At 32.0% G+C, this 19564-nt stretch overlaps 1 protein-coding gene across 3 annotated transcripts; it reads left to right on the top strand.

Moving 5' to 3' along the window:
- Positions 1-5424: 5424 nt before the first annotated feature.
- Positions 5425-19290, top strand: DCL2 (dicer-like 2). 3 transcript variants are annotated; one of them, XM_088806869.1, is made up of 23 exons: positions 5425-5657; positions 5959-6069; positions 6219-6396; positions 6777-6890; positions 7948-8082; positions 8865-8949; positions 9040-9104; positions 11138-11272; positions 12243-12371; positions 12455-12584; positions 12675-12774; positions 13359-13554; positions 13636-13796; positions 14052-14270; positions 14414-14640; positions 14768-15039; positions 15162-15574; positions 15672-15775; positions 16060-16256; positions 16819-17028; positions 17219-17629; positions 17851-18129; positions 18694-19290. In XM_088806869.1, the coding sequence occupies exons 2-23, from the start codon at positions 5999-6001 to the stop codon at positions 19051-19053; spliced, it is 4191 nt and encodes a 1396-aa protein (XP_088662995.1). In that variant the 5' UTR covers positions 5425-5657; positions 5959-5998; the 3' UTR covers positions 19054-19290. The 3 variants fall into 3 exon arrangements, with proteins under 3 accessions (XP_088662995.1, XP_017977426.2, XP_017977427.2); XM_018121937.2 differs by having other exon boundaries at positions 11138-11278; XM_018121938.2 differs by lacking the exon at positions 5425-5657 and adding an exon at positions 5721-5796 and having other exon boundaries at positions 11138-11278.
- The last annotated feature ends 274 nt before the right edge of the window (positions 19291-19564 follow it).

The following is a 19564-nucleotide window of genomic DNA, read 5'->3' as shown; positions in this document are numbered from 1 at the left end:
GATAGCTCTACAACATACCAGCCTTCGCAATTGATCCTGTTCACTACAATCCAGCCAATCAAGTTCATCATTTTCAATCAGAATCGTTTTGACCTCCTTTCCACACTCTTCACTGCTTTTGGTTTCCTTCCCCTAACTGGCATCAACTTTCTCCATTTCCTCTTTTCCTTGCACCTTTACTTCTCTTATGTTCATGTTTCTACTTAGGGCCTCTTTATAATTCATCCTATGCTTAGTCATCATCTTCTTAGTGATTCCCCTCACACTACTCATATTGTGAGCCTCTCTGCTGTCCCTCGGCATTTTTGCCTTCGATACCCTAATTTTTCTTCCATAAATCCACCTATCTTACCCCTTTGAATAGCTTTTTTAAGCTCACTGATTTCCTTGTATCTCACAAAAGCATATGTAGCTTCTGCTTTGATTTTTTGTCTTGGGAAAAAGACTTCAACCACGACTCCATATTCGTAAAAAACTTGCTTTAAAATCCTCCAATCCACCTCCATACTCAAGTTACCCACAAAAGCTAAGCATAGCCTACTCCTCCACTTCTTTACCCCCCATGGGTCCTCTTTTCCTAATCCAATAGTGATTTGTCCATCTTGCCAAACCTCTCGCTCCCTATTCCTGCTTCTCTCTCTATACTTATCGCTCTTCCTTTCTCTCGCTCTCTCTCTCTCTCTGTCCATGGGGTTTTTTTTTTTTTCACTTTGTATAGTATATGATTGGTTTGCAATTGTTAGCAAGCATTTTATTCAATAATAACCATCCCTTGACAATCTCATCAAACAGCTTTAGCAGCTATTTTAGCTTCGACAGACAACCCATTAGCGAAGGTGTTAAAGGCAACTTCAACATTTTCTCTAAAAGCAAAAACCCAAAATCCGAGTGGCAAGGTGAGAGTATAAACATTATGTCTGATTCCTAGTAATTCCATTTGTCTCAATAGAGAAACAGCAGTCTCATAATGCTTCATTCTAACAACAGTAACTACTAATAGAGTAAATTTCACAAGAAAAGGGCGGGGACGGGCAGGGCGAAGCCTCCTTATATGGCCCCCCCAAAACTTTTAAAATTTTTACCGTAACATATAAAAATTTTTAAATTTTTTTATATATTCTATTACTAGCTTCCTTAAAATAATGTTTTATTTAATAATTAATATAAATAAAAAATAATAAAATGATTTCACTTATCTTACTCAACTTTAAATTTTTTAATTTATATTATTGTTTTTATTTATATTTGTTTATTTGTTTATTTTTATTTTATTTGTTCATATGTTATAAGTTTCTATAAATATTCTTCCTCAAATTTCTACAAACTATTAACCATATTCTTTTTCTTTCTTTTTAGTTATGTAATATGTGGTATCTACCTTCTACTTGCCATGTTTTTCTTTTTTATGTTACATAAATTTTATTTTCTATGATTTTAATGTTTAAAAATTAATAATTTATTATATAGTTCTCAAATATAAGTTATAATATTACATTGTTATTTAAAATTTCATCAACGTATCATTTTTTTTATTAATCCTGATTATGTAAGAGAAAATTAACTTGAGTATATTTTTTTTATACGCTTTACATTTTATATTTAGTTAAAATGAAATTCTCTTGAATATATAGTATTTAAATAATTTTAATTATATAAGAAAAAATTATTAATCTTATATATGATTTTTTACAATTTATATTTTACAAATTATAGTTTTATATTTAGTTTCATATTTCTATTATCAATATTTTTATTATTGATTGAATTTAACATATTAAGGTTTTAAAATTTTTAACTGTTATTTAACTGTGTTTGCCCCCCGCCCCCCCAATAAAATTTGACTAGCTCCACCCCTGGGGACGGGTACGAAGCAATTGAACAAAGCAAGGCACATCTTCTACCTTGTGAAAGGATTTATTGAAAATGGGTACAAGTGGTAGAGAAAAAAGGGTTTGGAAATAATAAAAGAAAGCAGGAGGAGAATGAGTAAAGGAGAAGAAAGGAAGAGAAGTGAGAGATTGGGAGTTACGAACTTGAAAGAGACGCAATAGCAAAAGTTGAAGGAATTCGGAGTTAAGAAATGCTTTTATATATATATATATTATCATCTATACATATTTTTGTTGGGTTTATACAGTGAATTCTACAATAAGGTAGTGTTAGGCTATTAAATAATCACCATTAGATTTAGAGGGTTTGATTTCAATCTAGGTATCCATAGTGGGAAACTTACTTTGGCAAAAAGAGATGGCACCACTTTTTCACATTATCTGCAACGTGGGTTTGATTTGGGGGGGGGGGGGGGGGGCGGACTTGACTCCCAACTTTGCTGCATTTTACTTCAAGCTGAAGTAGTCCTTGGAAATTAATTTCATGAGAATGGAAGGAGCTAAACTCATTCTTCCTTTCCATTGCTTACCATTCTTTGGTTGATGTAATCATATCAAACACATAGATAATTAAATATAATGCAAAGCTATGTAAAGGTTTCTTTATTTACCAAATATGTGACCATCATCTCACTTGTTATTATATAATATTGAAAAATACGAATGGCTTTTTTATTAATCAATATGCTTTATTCGAACAAATCATCTACAAAAATTACAAATCCCTAACTTACTAATTAATTAATCTAAGAGACTAAAGTCTTAAGTCTTAATGCCTAAGTAATGATTTAATCTAATTCATGATAAAGTAATCAATTAGATTCTCCTAGATATTAACTCTTAAGGTTTAAATTTTAATTATATAATTAATTAATTAATCATATCATTTGTAATATAAACATTATATTATAAAGTATAAAACCTTATTATCTTCTAGATCCTTCTTCTCTTAATCTAATTTATTAATCCAAACAATTTAAGTCCTAATTCCTAACATTTAAGTGATAAATTAATCTATTTAAATAACTTAGTAACTTAATCTAGTTGTCCTAATAATTTGATTAATATAATTTCCATCATCTAAAAGTCTCTTAAAGTTTAAAATTTGTAATTTAAATATAACTATATAATAATCCCTTTGTCTTTAAAGCTTAAAAATTATAATAAATCCTAATGTCCTATAAAGCTATAACCCTTATCTAATTATCTAATTTCATCATCAAAAATTAAAATAATTCCCTCAAAACTTAAAATTTATAATATAAATATGATTATATAATAACCCTTCCCCCTTTAAAGCCTAAAACTTAAAATATGTCATAATATACTATAAGGTTATAAGCCTTATCTAATTATTAATTATATAATAGTTTAAATTATTCATGCCAATTTACCAATTTGCCATTTTTAATCTTATATATGCTTCAATTTGGTAGTGGAATAAATTCTATTTTGACATAATACTCGAAAAAGTCCTTGAATTAGTTAAGAAAATTTAAATAAACCTTTATTCTTTTATTGCATTTAATCAAGCCCTATACTCTTATTTTGAATTAAATAAGTTCTTATAATATATAGTTGAGTAATTTTCAATAGTTAAAATGGTACTTATTATCTTATATCCATATGACACTGACGTGAAGGGTAAAAAATGTCACATGGTAATGTCATTGTACTATATTAATATGCCCCACCATTATCAATTACAATATGTGAACATGTCACGTGATAATCAATTATAATATTTCAGCATGTCATGTTAACATCACATGGTATAAAATGATAAATGGTATTTTGATTAAATCAACCATTAATTATAATAGTTAATTTAGCTCAAAATAAAAAGTATAAGAATTTATTTGATTCAAAATAATTATATATGGGCTTGATTGAAATAATATAAAAATAAAAATTTATTTAGATTTTTCTAAATAGTTTGAGAGTTTTTTTAAGTATTATATTTTCTATTTTACTATATGAAAACTTATGTCACATAGTCACTAATTCATTTTACTATAATATTGAAATGATTTATATTCCTTTTTATTTTAATGTCAAAACAAATGTTTAATTATTTTTCTTAAAATAAAAGTTATATTAACCGTAAGAAAGATATAATATCGATAATTGTTTAAAATAAACTATTAAATAGATTTAAAAATTAAAAATTATTTATTAAATTGATTAAAATCATATTAATGAATTAAAGTCAAGTAAATAATTTAGTCAATTAAATGCAAAATTTGGTCAGATCAATTAAGTTTCTACACAAAATCAGTTAAATTAGTTAATTAAAATTCCTGACTAATTTAACCTTGCATACTTTTAAAAATTTTAAAAATTCGGTTAAATCGATCAAAACCGAAATAACGAATTGAAGTCAATTAAATGGTTAAGTTCGTTAAATGCAAAATTCGGTAAGTTTAGATAGATTTTTACACAAAATCAGTTAATAAAATTTTCTAACCAATTTAACCTCGCATATAGATGGATAAAATCAATACTTAGAACCTAAAGATTCAAGTTATTAGAATATCAAATAATTAAGTATTACTAAATTCAGTTTAACTCATTAAAATATATCTATGTGCGTATTTTATCAATAAAATAAACCCATTACCACAACTTTCCAATTAATTTTAATTGTAAACAAATTTCCATTGTCAATAAAAGAAAATATGATTAAACAAACCTAAATATTTTCATGCACCTGAGTATTTGTCTTATTAGTTGATGCATAATCTTTTTACTTAAAGAGTAGAGTTCGAATCCCTTCTCCGTCAATTATAAAAAAGAAAACTTAAATATTTCCATATTTACAACAAAATTCACTTATGCAAATAATCTTTGACATTTTTTTCTTAAGTATTGCAACTTCTATTCTCTTTGTAGTTAATTTGTTACATTTTATTTCACTCTAAATAATTTATATATATAATATAAAATTTTGCATCTTTGAAACTTATATAATTCCTGTTCAAATACATGATTTTTTTTTGTTTTATAATGCAATGGCATCTTTTGAAACGTCTTTTATGTCACAATAAATAATAATAAAAAATAAATACTTAGCTAAATAGAGATTCACCTGTTACCTACTTTTTTCACACATCACTTGCATCTTACCAAAAAGGCGCGTGCCAAATATAAATATTTAAAACATTTCTTTAAACAGAAAATAAAAGAATCCTCATGGAAAAACAGGATGATTTGGTCTTGGGCTTTGAGTCAACAGGATTATCATTCTCTATTTGGTAATGCAGTTTGGAAGCTCCGTAAATGGTTACTCGTGAGCTGGTTTGGTTTTACAGTCCCAAAGCAAACCCCACAAGAAGTAAAGCGACAGAGAGAGAGAGAGAGAGAAAGCAGTAGGTTTGAATTAACCAAATGTAGAAAGAGGGTCCCACTTCGAGTCGCTCCTCTTCCTGAGAATCTGACTGTCACTTTCTTTGTCTCTGTGTAACTTTATTGTGGTGGTGTTTCTACAATTATAATTAGTGCTATACTCTGCTGTGCTACTTTGGACTCAGAAACTTACAGACGAAGGCTACAAGAAATATAAAGAAAAAAAATATTCAATCCTTCCTCAGCAAGTTCAAAATTTTGTACGACCTTTGATATTCTCCAGTCCACCTTGTAGCCTTTATTCGATAGTAATTCAGGTGTTCTGTTTTCTTTGTTCTCGGAAAACCACGAGAAAACGAGGAAAACAAAGCATCTGCCATTGATAACTTGAGTTCCTCATTGCTTTTTACAACACCTTCACAAGTATATCATCAACATTGCTCCATTCCTTGTTTATATTCTTTGTTCTTTTTGCTTCTTTGCTCCCTTTTCTTGGGTTATTCTTAGATTTCTTGATTTCTTTGTCAGTTTATTGATAGTGTTTGAAAGAGAGAGACGTAAGGTGGGTTGTTTGAAGGTTTGAATTTGTTGGAGATTGATGTTGTTAGAGAAAAATAAGAAATGGGTTTTCTTAAATTTTTCTATATGTTATAATTCTAAATGCACATAGCTTTGCTTTTGTGGGCATGTGTTTACGTATGGGTTAATGTGTTTGCTTTTACAGGCAGAATAGCAAGTGTGTCAAGCTGATAAATTGGCCGGTCATGGAGCCAGTTGATATGGAGATGGACATTACACAAGAACTATCTGCTGATTCTCTGCCGTTTGCCAGAAGGTTGTTCTCTTTGTCTTTTGTTTTGATGGTTTACTGCTGATCTGGGATAAATATTCTCTCTTTATTATATGTTCTTGTTACCCTTTCTTATCTCAAGAACTAATGTAGAGAGTTTTAATGTTTTCTGCATTTAATTGTTTATGCAACAGTTATCAGCTTGAAGCTTTGGAAAAAGCTATCAAGCAAAACACGATAACATACTTGGAAACTGGCTCCGGCAAGACACTGATTGCCATCATGCTTCTCCGCAGCTACGGACACCTTCTTCGCAAGCCTTCACCTTTTTGTGCTGTCTTCTTGGTTCCCCAAGTTGTCCTGGTTAAGCAAGTATGTCAAATTACACATCTTCCTGTTCATATCATAACATTACTAGAAAAATAGGAGGTGTTCAGTGTGGTTTTTGATGCTGAGACTTTTTTATTGGTATCTGTCCCATGTATATTTTTAGTACATAGGTACATTTAGGAAAGCTCAAATTCAGAAGCACGCACATGGTCTAGTAGAGTTTTATGGCTGTAATGTAATTACAGAATCCTGAAACAAAATTGAATTTGAGGATTATAGAAGTAGTGGACGTGGACTTCTTTTTTATCTTATAAGTTTTGCATAACATCTTTGAGTTATTATGTATGGACATTAAACTTTAAAATTGAAAAAAAAGAAGCTTTTGATTTGTTGTTTCTCTTATTGTTTCACGTAACAATTAGCAAGCTGATGCTGTGGAAATGCATACGGACTTGAATGTGGGTAAGTATTGGGGAGAAATGGACGTTGACTTTTGGGATGCTGCGAAATGGAAGCAAGAAATCGAGAAATATGAGGTGGGGTCTTCTATATATATCTTACAATTGATATGGTAGTGATGTAGAGCAAGTACTTTCCTTCAATCCTCTATGTGGTAGATTGTGTATATGCTATGTGATGTGATCCAAGATTTTGCATGAGGGTGGCTAAAAGGTAATCATAAGGGTAATCATACTATATATCTCAAATTTTATGCATATAATAATAAAAAAAATTAACCACCTTGGCTCTGCCATTGACTGGCTGCTTCCCTGACTTTTTAATTCAATTGGATATCCTTCTTTTTTTTGTAAAGTTTAGTTGTCAGTTTTCTTTTATCTGCTTCTATTTTTTAGTTTCCATGATTTTAAGTTTATAAACTTTTCTTTGACTAGTGGCCAACAAATTTTTCAATATCCTTAAGCATCGTGTTGATAGACCAAAACAAAAAATGTTAGTAAACAGCAGTTACAACTGGTGGTGATTGACATGGAATATTAGAGTGTGTTCGTTTCTTAAACTTGAAAGATATTGATTGGTCTGTACCGGTGATACTTGTGGAATAATGAAGGTTCTGGTGTTGGATGTATCTTTCTCAAATGATCACCAATACCAAGTAAGAGCCTGCAAGACACTTTTGTGCGTATAGAAGCCACCCTCCACCATTCTGACCCCTAGTTTGTGACACTTTCTTTGACTCAATTTGTTTGGTAATGCTTTTGTCAGAAATTAAATTCTGGAGGATCACTTGAACTTCAGTCTGAAAAGGAGCCATACAAAGTGTATTTAAGCTGTTGATTTGCCATCAAGATATATGTTTTAGGAAATATTTTGTATATTTATTTTTTTAATGATGATTAACAGCAAGGATTGTGGTTAAGAAGTAGTTTGCATGCTGCCAAATTTTGTGAACCGTTATTAACTCTACGGTAAATCCAAAATTGGAATTTGTCCTGCTAGTTAATGGCATAAGCGTTATATGTTGCAAAAGTGGTGCTCCACTTTTATAATTTCAAGTCCAATAACTATCATCTTTCTAATGTTTGTTAGATTTGGTACATGCAGCTAGCGATAACTTTTCTTTCTTACTGACAGGTGCTTGTGATGACACCTCAAATTTTACTTAATGGATTGAGGCATAGCTTTTTCAAGATAAACATGATAAAGGTTTTGATAATTGATGAATGCCATCATGCCAGAGGAAAACACCCTTATGCTTGCATTATGACAGTGAGTTGTCTTTCTATTCATCCTTTCTTCATTATATTTTAATTTTTTCAACTCTAAGCATCATCATGGTTCTTATCATATGGAAATGCCAGTCTGATTCACATTTGGTCAAAATTACACCTTAGTAAGTAGATGGCAAATGAATGAAGGAGGGGTTTTTAGCTTGTCTACATATGCATTACTGCCTTGTTTTACGTTTTAGCATATTGATCTTATGATATTTATCGAAGTAATTTTTCAGTATGGCAAATTGTGTAAGACTTTGGACGTAACTATGAACAATTTAATTGGATGCATGGGCAGCGCACACTTACAGAACTGGCAAATTTTGTTCCTTATCTTTTATTGTAAGATTGGTTTTCCTTCCGCAAAGCTATGGCCAGGCTAGGTAGCATGATGTTTTATTATTGCATAAATTGCATAGTTACATAATTGAGTGTGTTATTATTGGATATATTTAAGTTATTTTAATAATCTTTTGATGGATTAAATATGAATCATTTGTTATAACAAGGGAGTAAAGAAAACATAATAGGCATTTCCTTTTGATAATATATTATCTCATGGAGTCAATCATACTCGTATTAAAAAAAATTATTACATAATTGGTGATTTGCCATAAATGTTGTTTGGCTAGGGCAATGAGAATTATGCAGCTGAAAGTCGGTATTTCTTGTCCTATTTCTATTTAATAGACAAACATCAGGTTATTGGAGTATGTCAGATGTAAAGTGTGCTTTTGAATTTTTTGGTTATGTTTGAGGATTTGTTTGCAATTACAGGAATTCTATCATCACAAATTAGAAGCTGGTGTATCTGATCTTCCTAGGATTTTTGGGATGACTGCTTCCCCTATAAAGTCAAAAGGTCATTCAAGCTTTCAGTTTAGTTTATATTGGTTATTTGTGCTTGCATTTTTATAATATTTGAATATTTCACCTGTGTCTATTACACCAGCGGCAAGCCCAGTTGATAGCTATTGGCAGAAGATCCATGAACTGGAGACAATTATGAATTCAAAGGTCACTTTTTCTTTTCTGTTTTAATAAGATTATTCTATTTCAGTGTTCTTATTTTACAACTTCATCATGGAGTGGAGTTATAAAAGTTTACTAAAGGTCTGCTGAAATCAGGACTGTTTGTTAATGAAAATAAAAATGCCTTGAGTTGAAGCGATTTATTGAAAGAAAATTGAAATGAAAGCAGTCCAAAATGTGTAAATAAAAGCCTTGAAGCCTGATAGCATTCTTAAACATTTAAGTATTTGTCGGGAGGAATTAGAATACTCTGTAGATGGTCCTGCTAAATTAGTAGGACTATGAGAATAAGTGGAAAAAGATACAAACAATTGGTGTTTACCAGCAAGTCTTGAAAAAGAAGAAATGACTTTCACTGCTAACTAATAGAACTGTAAGCAGTCTATAAAGGGGTTTTCTTGTTTCTTTGTTTCTTTCTTCATTGTTCTCTTTTAAGAGACCATGATTATTTAGAGATATGGGGTGGATATATATTGTGTTTATCATATATACCCAATGTAGTACATATGTCTGTGTGTGTGTGTATTTTACTATGTGACAATGAAACAAAGAGATAAAATAAGTTAATACAAGGTTGGAATATTTAATGGCTGATTCAAATCAGTGTTAAAATTTTAGCTCCTTGTCTTTTTTCCTTTCAATTATGTTTTATACATGCAATAGTTTTCTCTTAGTTGTTTCTGTTCCTGGTGGCTAAAATATTTGGTAGACCTTTTTCAGTCTTATTTTCAAGCAAATCCACATGTACCCTCCAATCCAAACATCGATGCTTTGATTAAGTTTATCGTGTTTTACCATTTCTCAGTTGTTCCACACATTGTATTATTCCATTTCTCTTCATTGCAAACATGGTTTTTAATCTTTTATCAGAAGATGTCTATATCTTTTGCTTTAGGTAATTATGAGTGTTAATATTTACTCTCAAAGTATACTCTTCACTCTCAGTTTCACTTAATTCTGTTTTGTTTTTGCTTCAGTCTGAACGTGTAGATGATTTATGTTCAACTAGCATGTTAAACATTCCTCTAAGTTCTTACATAATTTCCCTCTATTTAAGCTATGATACTCATGACTATGTTTAAGGTTCTTTTATTGGGTTAATTACACATTTGGCACTCAAAATATGTCAAAATTTACAAATTGGTACCTGAACTAAAATACTGTGCAATGTGCACTCAAAACTTTCAAAATGTGTGCCAAGTGAGTCCAATAGTTAACACCGTTAGTCTAATTTGCTTGGGTGGCATTTAGTCAATAAGAACATGCCACGTGTTTGCCACGCGTGAAATGTAGAGTATTAAAGATCATTTTTATTTTCAACATATATGACATATGGCAACTCTTTGTACATTTTAGTAAAGTTTGGTTAACGAATTTGTAAATTTAACTCTTCTTTTATCATATACAATGTCCCTTGTAGTTACTACCCTTTCTATGTTGCCACTTGACACACATTCTAACCTAATTAGTGAAAGTGGTTGAAATTAGAGTTTGTTTTTATCCACCTAAATAGTATTTCTTCTTTCATTAGATTTGGCTGGATACTTTATGTTTTCTGCTGTATTATCTGTTGTTTGTCAGTTCTAACTTCTAAGGAAAGATAAATTATACAGCTTTATTTTGTTCTCAACTTTGGTTATTTGGAATGTTTAGATGGTTATTCTTCTCATCTATAGGACTTACACATATCAAGTCTCAACCCTTTTTTTTTGACCTTCATGTAAATGGGATAGTCCTCTGGGCAAACCATTTTTTCCGGTAAATATTTTTCTCGTCTTAAATGTAAAATTTAAAATAAACTATCCAATCCTAATAGGGGTTGCTTCATGTATTTCTTGCTCCTTGTACATTTTTGTATTATATGCTTTTTAGCACGTGAGTTTTGGATTCATAGATTTTTGTTATACATCTTTGCATTGCTTGCCTCCCCTTATGGTTTTGTTTGTTTGGGACATAATTGTACCGTTATAGGAAGATTACCTTTTTAGTGCTTACATAGTATGTTTTCCCCTTTGAAGGTGTATACGTGCATAAGTGAATCTGTGCTTGCTCAGTTTGTACCATTTTCAACTCCAAAGTTCAAGTTTTACGAACATATGGAAATACCATATGTTTTATATGCACGCTTGGTAGAAGAATTGAATGTTTTGAAGGTAAAGGTGTGTATAATCTTTGATGAAACTTTTTCTGTTTCCAGTTTAATTTTAGAAATTTCTTGTCTCTTAATAAGGTTTATATGATTGATGACTTTTCAATTGTTACTAAATTTTTGGAATTTTTAATGTGATTGGTGAATCTATAGTTTATGCGACTTGAACTTAGCATCAATACCTTTTTGTTTGATTATAGTGTCAACAGATCTAATGACAGAGGATAGATTTTGGTTAAATCTTCCAAAGCGGCTTCTTTGGTAGCTTAGCCTGGAAAAATTGGGGATTTTGCATCTAGAAAATACTAGGAAAGGGAATTGTTTCTCTATTGTCTCTTTTGAACCTGATCATTTGGGAGTTGAGAATGTTGGGACTTGGGAGGCCGGATGTGTGAAGACTGGTTGCTGGAGTTGATTGGCAGCACTGAATGTTAAAGATTTCTGTGTATTTTGTGAAGGGAAAGGTGAGTGGAAGGCTGTGACACTATGACTGTGGTTTGGCAGGTTAGGTTTTTGTGATTAAGGAAAACAACACATCCGATCATGTTCATATTGAAAAGGCAGTAAAAAAGAGAGCAATTAGACCACTGACTGCAATACGTCATGGATATGACACATTTCTCAAAAATATGACACTTCTGTGATATGCCATTGAACAAGATGTATTATGTATATTTATTTATGTATGTGGCCTTTTGTCATTGGAGATGCATTAGAACTTATGATGGTTCCATCTAGCAAGTTTTAGGACTCCTAACTAATCACCACATACTTAAGCTCCGCGAAATAAACTGTCTTAGGATGCAAAGGTGAGGAATAAAGTTGTTTTCTCATGGAGTTACCATCTATACTTGTGGGTGTTTTACGAAGTTTGAAGGCCTGAATGTAATTCTCTTGTCCCTGGTGCTTATATTTCATTATACTAGGCTGCTTTGTTCTATTAGGATACTGACAGTAGATGCACTGCTTTTCAGCATGAATGTTCCTTGGAAATTTTGGATCTTGAAGCTTCTGCGACAGAATCTACTAGAAAGAAAATGTCAAAGATACATTCAGCTTTAGTGCATTGTTTAGATGAGCTTGGTGTCTGGTTGGCTTTGAAGGTACCTTTCTAGAATGTTATGGTAACTTAAATTATTGCTGACAAAGTGCCATAGATATCACTGAGTCTGTGTATTTGTAATAGGCTGCAGAGTACTTGTCATGTTATGAAAGTGACTTTCTTCTGGGGGGGAAACTGGGTGTGGTTGGCGAGAAAATTGTCAAGAACTACAGTTTGGTTGCTTGTCAGTTATTTGAAACTCGCATACCATCTGGTAATTCTTTTTCCTCTTATTGTGAATTGATGAGCAGTTGGTTAATCATTTTTCTTAAATATTGTCTTTGTTTTTGATTTCACCATATAGGTCCAGATTGGACCATTGCTAATAATGTTAAAGCCAGTGTGGATGCTGGGCTTCTTACCACAAAAGTTTTCTGCCTCATTGAATCTCTTTTTGAATACAGGTATCATGATTGTCGATTGGTAAAATATGTTTAATGCAGTTTGATTTGTTGTAATGTTGTATTCTTGTTCTATCGGTTTATTATGTGCTAAGATAGTATTATTAACCTTTAAAATTTTTACATTCTGCTATCCAATTACTTAAAGTTTATTTTAGGAAGAAACAATGATACCTTAAATACAGCAAAGATTTTAAAGAATGCTTTCTTGTGTGTGTTTGACTGTGGTGCCTACTTTAGCCTTAAACAATGCTTGAATGGACTGTACTTTATCTTGGATGATATTTTAGGCCATAGAGAGTTGGAGAGAACATAAGAATTGTAAGAAATGGCAACTGAAAATGTATTTAACTTAGATTTTATTTATTTTAAAACATAAGTAACTTAATGTAATGAGTTCATCAAATGTGATTATAGATTTTGTACAGAAGGATTTTTAAGAATTGAATATGACAAAATTGATCAACAAAATTTGTTTCTTTCAATGGCTTCTATAAGATTTCTATCCCCTTATCTCCAGCTCCCTTTTTTTTTCTTTGTTGTGCATTATATCTTCTTGTTAAGTTCTCTTGTGTGCCACATCTCAGGGAGTTGAAGGACATAAGGTGTATAATTTTTGTGGAAAGGGTTATGACAGCTATTGTGCTTCAATCACTATTGAGTGAACTGCTTCGAAAGCACAATAGCTGGAAGACTAAATACATTGCGGGAAATAACTCTGGATTGCACAGTCAGACAAGGAAGAAACAAAATGAAATTGTGGAAGAATTCCGCAAAGGCATGGTATGTTATTATGTCATGTATGGTTGAAAATAATGTATTTATTGCCAGCTGCATCTCAATGATGGAATCCCATGTTTGCAGGTGAACATAATTGTTGCAACTTCAATTCTTGAGGAAGGATTAGATGTTCAATCATGTAACTTGGTTATTAGATTTGATCCTTCAGCAACAGTTTGTAGTTTCATACAGTCTCGTGGACGTGCTAGAATGCAGAATTCAGATTATTTATTGTTGGTGAAGAGGTAATATCATTCCTTCCCCTAATATTATTTCTCAAGATTTAAAAATCTTTATTACTAGTGCTACCAATGAATAACTTATTTCCCGTTTTTTAGCTAGATATCATTAAAAGACCTTAAAATTATTACATTATCACATTATCACATTTGCTAAAAGTTTGGAAATCTTATTAATTTCTTCATTTTCATAATTATTATGAGAAATCATATTGTGGATCTTCTTATGTCCTTAATTATGGTTCTGATTGATAATTGTAGCGGAGATTTTTTTACACATTCTCGACTGAAGAACTATCTTGCTAGTGGAGATATAATGAGAAAGGAATCTTTATGCCATGCATCCCATGCATGTTCTCCTCTTAGAAATCACTTATACGATGAAGAGGTCTATCGCTTTGCAAGCACTGGGGCTTGTGTGACTCTGAGTTCTAGTGTTGGTTTGATACACTTCTATTGCTCTCGTCTTCCGGCAGATGGGTTAGTGATTATCAGTTGTTAGTTATTGTATATTCTGCTAATATCTTTGTTTTTCTTTTGATTTAGTTAAGGTGTTATTTTCATTATGTTCCATGGCTTAATGTGTTTGCTTCCTTTTGCTTGTGTTTGTTTGTTTTCTCTAGGTACTTTAAACCAACTCCAAGGTGTGTCATAGACAAGGAAAAGGGGGTTTGCACCCTCTATCTTCCGAAGAGTTGTCCTATACAGACTGTTTGTGTCCAGGGAAATATTAAAACCCTAAAGCAAAAGGCATGCTTTGAAGCGTGCAAGCAACTCCATGAAATTGGTGCTTTAACAGATAACCTTGTTCCTGATATTGTTGCGGAAGAGGCTGATGCAGGAGAAATTGGTAATAATTATGCATTGCCTTCATTTTTTCTAATCTTCAGTGACTCATGTATGTAATTTCAATATATTTTAAGATGTTAAAACAAGTACTGACTTTCGTTTATCTTATGTAATTATGTGATCTGTAGGGAGGGAACCTTACAATGATGATCAACCGATTTTCTTTCCACCTGAACTGGTGAATCAGTGTGAACACGAGGACATGAAAAAGTACTACTGCTACTTAATTGAGTTGAAGCAGAACTTTGATTATGAGTTTCCTGTTCATAACATCATGCTTCTTGTGAGGAGTCAGCTTGAAATTGACAACAAAAGCATGGGTTTTGAATTAGAAGTTGATAGGGGTTTTTTGACAGTTAACTTGAAATATGTTGGACTGATACGTCTTGATCCTAGCCAGGTATTATATCTGATTTGAATGTTTTAATTTTATTATTGTTGTCAGATGGTAATAATAGAAAATATAGTAATGCATTCATATTTAACATTTTTTCCCCTCTTTGCACCATATCATCCTGGCAGGTTATCTTGAGTAAAAGGTTTCAGATTGCTGTTTTCAGAGTTCTTATGGATCATAAAGTGGAAAAATTAACAGAGGTGTTAGGCGACCCTAGGTCAGGGAATAATTCTGACATTGATTATCTCCTCCTCCCATCAACTTACTTGGGCCAGAATCCTGTGATTGATTGGCCATCAGTATGTTCCGTCTTATTTTCTTATGAAAATGTTTGGAAGGATCATGTATGTAATGCTGGTATGATACAGACCAAAAGTGGTCTTCTATGTGCTTGCATGATTGAAAATTCGTTGGTCTGTACTCCTCACAATGGTCATGCCTATATTGTCAAAGGTTTTTTAAAAAATTTAACTGCAAATTCACTTTTGAAGCTGAGGAATGGAAGTGTAATGACCTACATGGAGTATTATGAACTTCGGTGAGCATGTTTTGTAGTATTTTTTGTTAAGAATTAATGTGGAATATGTTATACTTATGTTCCTTGTGAGTAATTTGATTCTCACATGACATTGCAGCCATGGTATCCAATTACGTTTTAGTCAAGTATCTTTTCTTGATGCGCGACATGTTTTCCCTGTGCACAATTACCTTCACAGGTGCAAAAGACAGAAAGAGAAAGGTATGTTGTCTTCTAGATATTAGCAAGATAGCTGTAGATTATTTTTGAATCTCGACACTGTAAAGCAATTGAATTCGACTGTTAGGAATAAGTTTTGCATTGGAGGTTTTGCTGGAAAGAAAGGTGAGATGGTTGTACAAAATTTACAGTACATAATTGGTTTAGTCTTTTGACATGTTCAATTGGTAAAAACGAGTGCACTTTTCATCTAATTCCTTTTTATCATTTACCTCGTAATGGTTCAGGTTATTTTAATTTTATTTTTTCTTTTATTTGTTTTGCAGAATCAAGTAATGCATTTGTAGAATTGCCTCCTGAGCTTTGTGATGTCATTATGTCTCCCATATCAATTAGCACATTTTATTCTTTCACATTTATTCCATCAATCATGTATCGACTTGAGTCTTTGCTTCTGGCTACCAACTTGAAAAAGATGCAACAGGATCATTGTGTGCAAAATGTTACCATTCCAACTATGAAGGTGTGCTAGTGTGCTTCTGAATTATTTTTATTACTATCATATTTTTGGTACTTTACACAATTTATTGAGAACATCTTAAAATTATATGGGGATGTAGCAATACGTAGGTAATTTCTTCATTAAAAAACAAATACATAATATCTGGATTCTCAGACACGACTGAGGATTATATATCTTCTTTTTATATTTAATTTTCTGATTATTTCAGTAGTTCAGGACAGATAATTTGTCATCGTCCATTTCTATGCGACTATGAATAATCTGAAATTCAGCATCTAAATTTGAGTTAATTGGTCAATATATATGGAATTACCTCCACAAATAGAACAGTATACTTAGTATGTATAGAAGATTTTGAGTCCAAATGAAGCAGTCTTTGTTCTTTCACAAGCAAAAAAAGAAAGACTTACAAATGGTTGAACCATTATTGTACGAAATTTTTTATGTTACATGGAAGTAATTTCCTATGATGGAATTTTGATCCTTGTGATATGCCAGCTTAAGTGCAGCTTTCTATACGTTGTCTAACTCTTTGCTTCACCTTGGCAACTATGCTTGGTAGGTTTTGGAGGCAATTACCACCAAAAAGTGTCAAGAAAATTTTCATTTGGAATCACTAGAGACTCTTGGCGACTCTTTCCTCAAGTATGCTGTTTGCCAACAGCTATTTAAAACACATCAAAATCAACATGAAGGCCTTCTTAGTATTCGGAAGGAAAAAATTATTTCAAATACAGCTCTTTGTATGCTAGGATGTGACAAGAAACTTCCGGTAAAATTTCTTGTTGCTATTCATTTAAGCTGGCATCTATTTTAGAGTTCTGCAGTGCCATCAGATTTTGAGTTGTTTTAATTAGAATGTTACAGTCAATACATTTTTCGTCTTGGTTACTATTATCTTTAAGTGGCTAGCAAATCTCTTCAAATCTATGATATGCTTCTCAAAATTGCTCAAACTGCAGGGATTTATCCGTAATGAGCCTTTTGACGTCAAAAGTTGGATAATTCCTGGTTATAATTCTGGAAGTTATGCATTAAATGAAGAGACATTGTGTAATACAAGGAAAATATATGTTAGTGGAAGAAGAAAGTTAAAGAATAAGAAGGTTGCTGATGTTGTTGAGGCACTGATTGGTGCATACCTTAGCGTGGGAGGTGAAGCAGCTGGAGTATTATTTTTGAATTGGATTGGTATAAATGTTGACTTTACAAATATACCATATCAAAGGCAATTCAAAGTGCATGCGGAGAAGCTTGTTAATGTCCGGGTTTTAGAGTCCTTACTCAACTACTCATTCCAAGATCCTTCTCTGTTGGTGGAAGCACTAACACATGGTTCTTACATGCTTGCTGAAATTCCAGAATGTTATCAGGTTGGTCTGGAGATAATTCTGCTAAACTACTGTGCTTTTGATAATTCTGCTAAACTACCATGCTTTTGAAATTCTGTTAAACCACTGTGCTTTTATTATACGAATGACATATGAGTGGTACGATGTTTCACTATTCTGTATCTTAATGATTTATGGTTCTACATAGCAAGTTCTGTTCTCTTTTGGGTTTAACTTAACTATAATTTTTTTTTTCTGCGCAGCGGATGGAATTTCTAGGGGACTCTGTTTTGGATTATCTTATTACTGTGCATCTTTACAGCAAATATCCCAGGATGTCGCCAGGATTGTTAACTGATCTGCGTTCAGCATCTGTGAACAATGATTGTTATGCACTCTCAGCTGTGAAGGCTGGATTGCATAAGTACATTCTCCACGCTTCACAGAAGCTTCACAAGGAAATAGCAGAAACTGTTGAAAGTTTTAAGGAATTATCAATGAAATATACTTTCGGGTGGGAATGTGATAAGTCTTTCCCCAAGGTCTGTTATCCGATATTTACCACTCTTGACTTATGTATTTACATAGCATTGCTGATTGTCTGTTTTGTGGTATCTTTTTTATGCACTGTAACAATGAGTTTAATTCTACATAAAGGGGTATTATCAATTCTAATAGCAACCTGTTTATGCTACAACTTCAGATGAAAATTTTTGCTAATAACACTAATTGCGCTTGGAAAGCAAGGTAAAAGTTGATTTAGTTAACATGAGTTGGAACATATGGTACAAGTATTGCAGGAGAGCTACAGGGTTGATCTTGGATTGGCTTTTGAGATTTTTGTTCTTTGTGGGAATCTTACCATAATACAATTTTGCTAGAGAATTAGAATAGGTTTTCTAGAAAGAGTACCTGATAATGTATTTACTTCTAAGAGTAAACCTATGTAAATTTTCATCTGTGTTGGCTAAAGAACACAGGATTATGGGTTCTTAAAAGCATTGTTTTGTCATTATTGCAGACTTTGTACATAAAATCACATGCTGTAAGTTATTTCAAAAATGTTTCTGGCATTTATCTAAATATTTTTCATTATTTCTTATCAGGTACTTGCTGATATAATAGAGTCACTTGCTGGGGCTATATTTGTTGATTCTGGGTATGACAAGCATGCAGTATTCCGGAGTATAAGGCCACTATTGGAGCCCCTGATTACTCCCGAAACTATAAAGTTTCATCCTGTGAAAGAGTTAAATGAATTGTGTCAGAAGGAGCATTTTGAACAAAGACCAGCCACTGTATCACACGACAATGGTGTGACTTCCATTACAACAGAGGTTGAAGCAAACGGCATGGTATTCAAGCACACATCATCAGCTTCTAATAAGAAGATGGCCAGAAAACTGGCTTGCAAAGAAGTTTTGAAGTCCCTAAAGGCAAGCCTTGGTGGACCCAAATTTGTGTAGATTTTGTCTGTCAAAGAAGACTTGATGGAGTTTATGTTCATTGATATATGCATCTATATGACTATTGCTTAAATGAAATTCGAACTTAATTCTTTGACTCATTGGTAAGTACACTAAGAATTAGGTTCGAATTTCTCTTTTCCGAAAACCGTATTCAATGAAAAGAACCTTTAATTGATCTTTTTATTTGGATTAATTTTTTGATGATATTAATAGCCATATGAAATCTTTTATTAATGTGTAACCTTTTAAATAAGTATATTTTAATCTTGCATCATGTATTCTTCCTCATGACTTAGGTACAATAATTTTATTTTTTGGTTTAACAATTTGAAGAGATTCAAACCCACTTTCAACATTAATCTTAGACATTAAATTGTTCATTTTAAAATCTAGTGTTTGTTAAAATTTTTTTATTTCAATATTTAATTTATTATTTTGTTTAAATAAAAATGTAAAATTTCGAATATGATCTGTTTAAGAAAAATCAATGATAAAATTTAGCAAATAT

The sequence above is a fragment of the Theobroma cacao genome, chromosome 5, assembly GCF_053813885.1.
Source record: "Theobroma cacao isolate CCN51 chromosome 5, ASM5381388v1, whole genome shotgun sequence".
In the NCBI taxonomy this organism is placed as follows: Eukaryota; Viridiplantae; Streptophyta; class Magnoliopsida; order Malvales; family Malvaceae; genus Theobroma; species Theobroma cacao.
The sequence above is the reverse complement of the archived record's forward strand: the minus strand, read 5'-3'. Positions and strand labels throughout refer to the sequence as shown.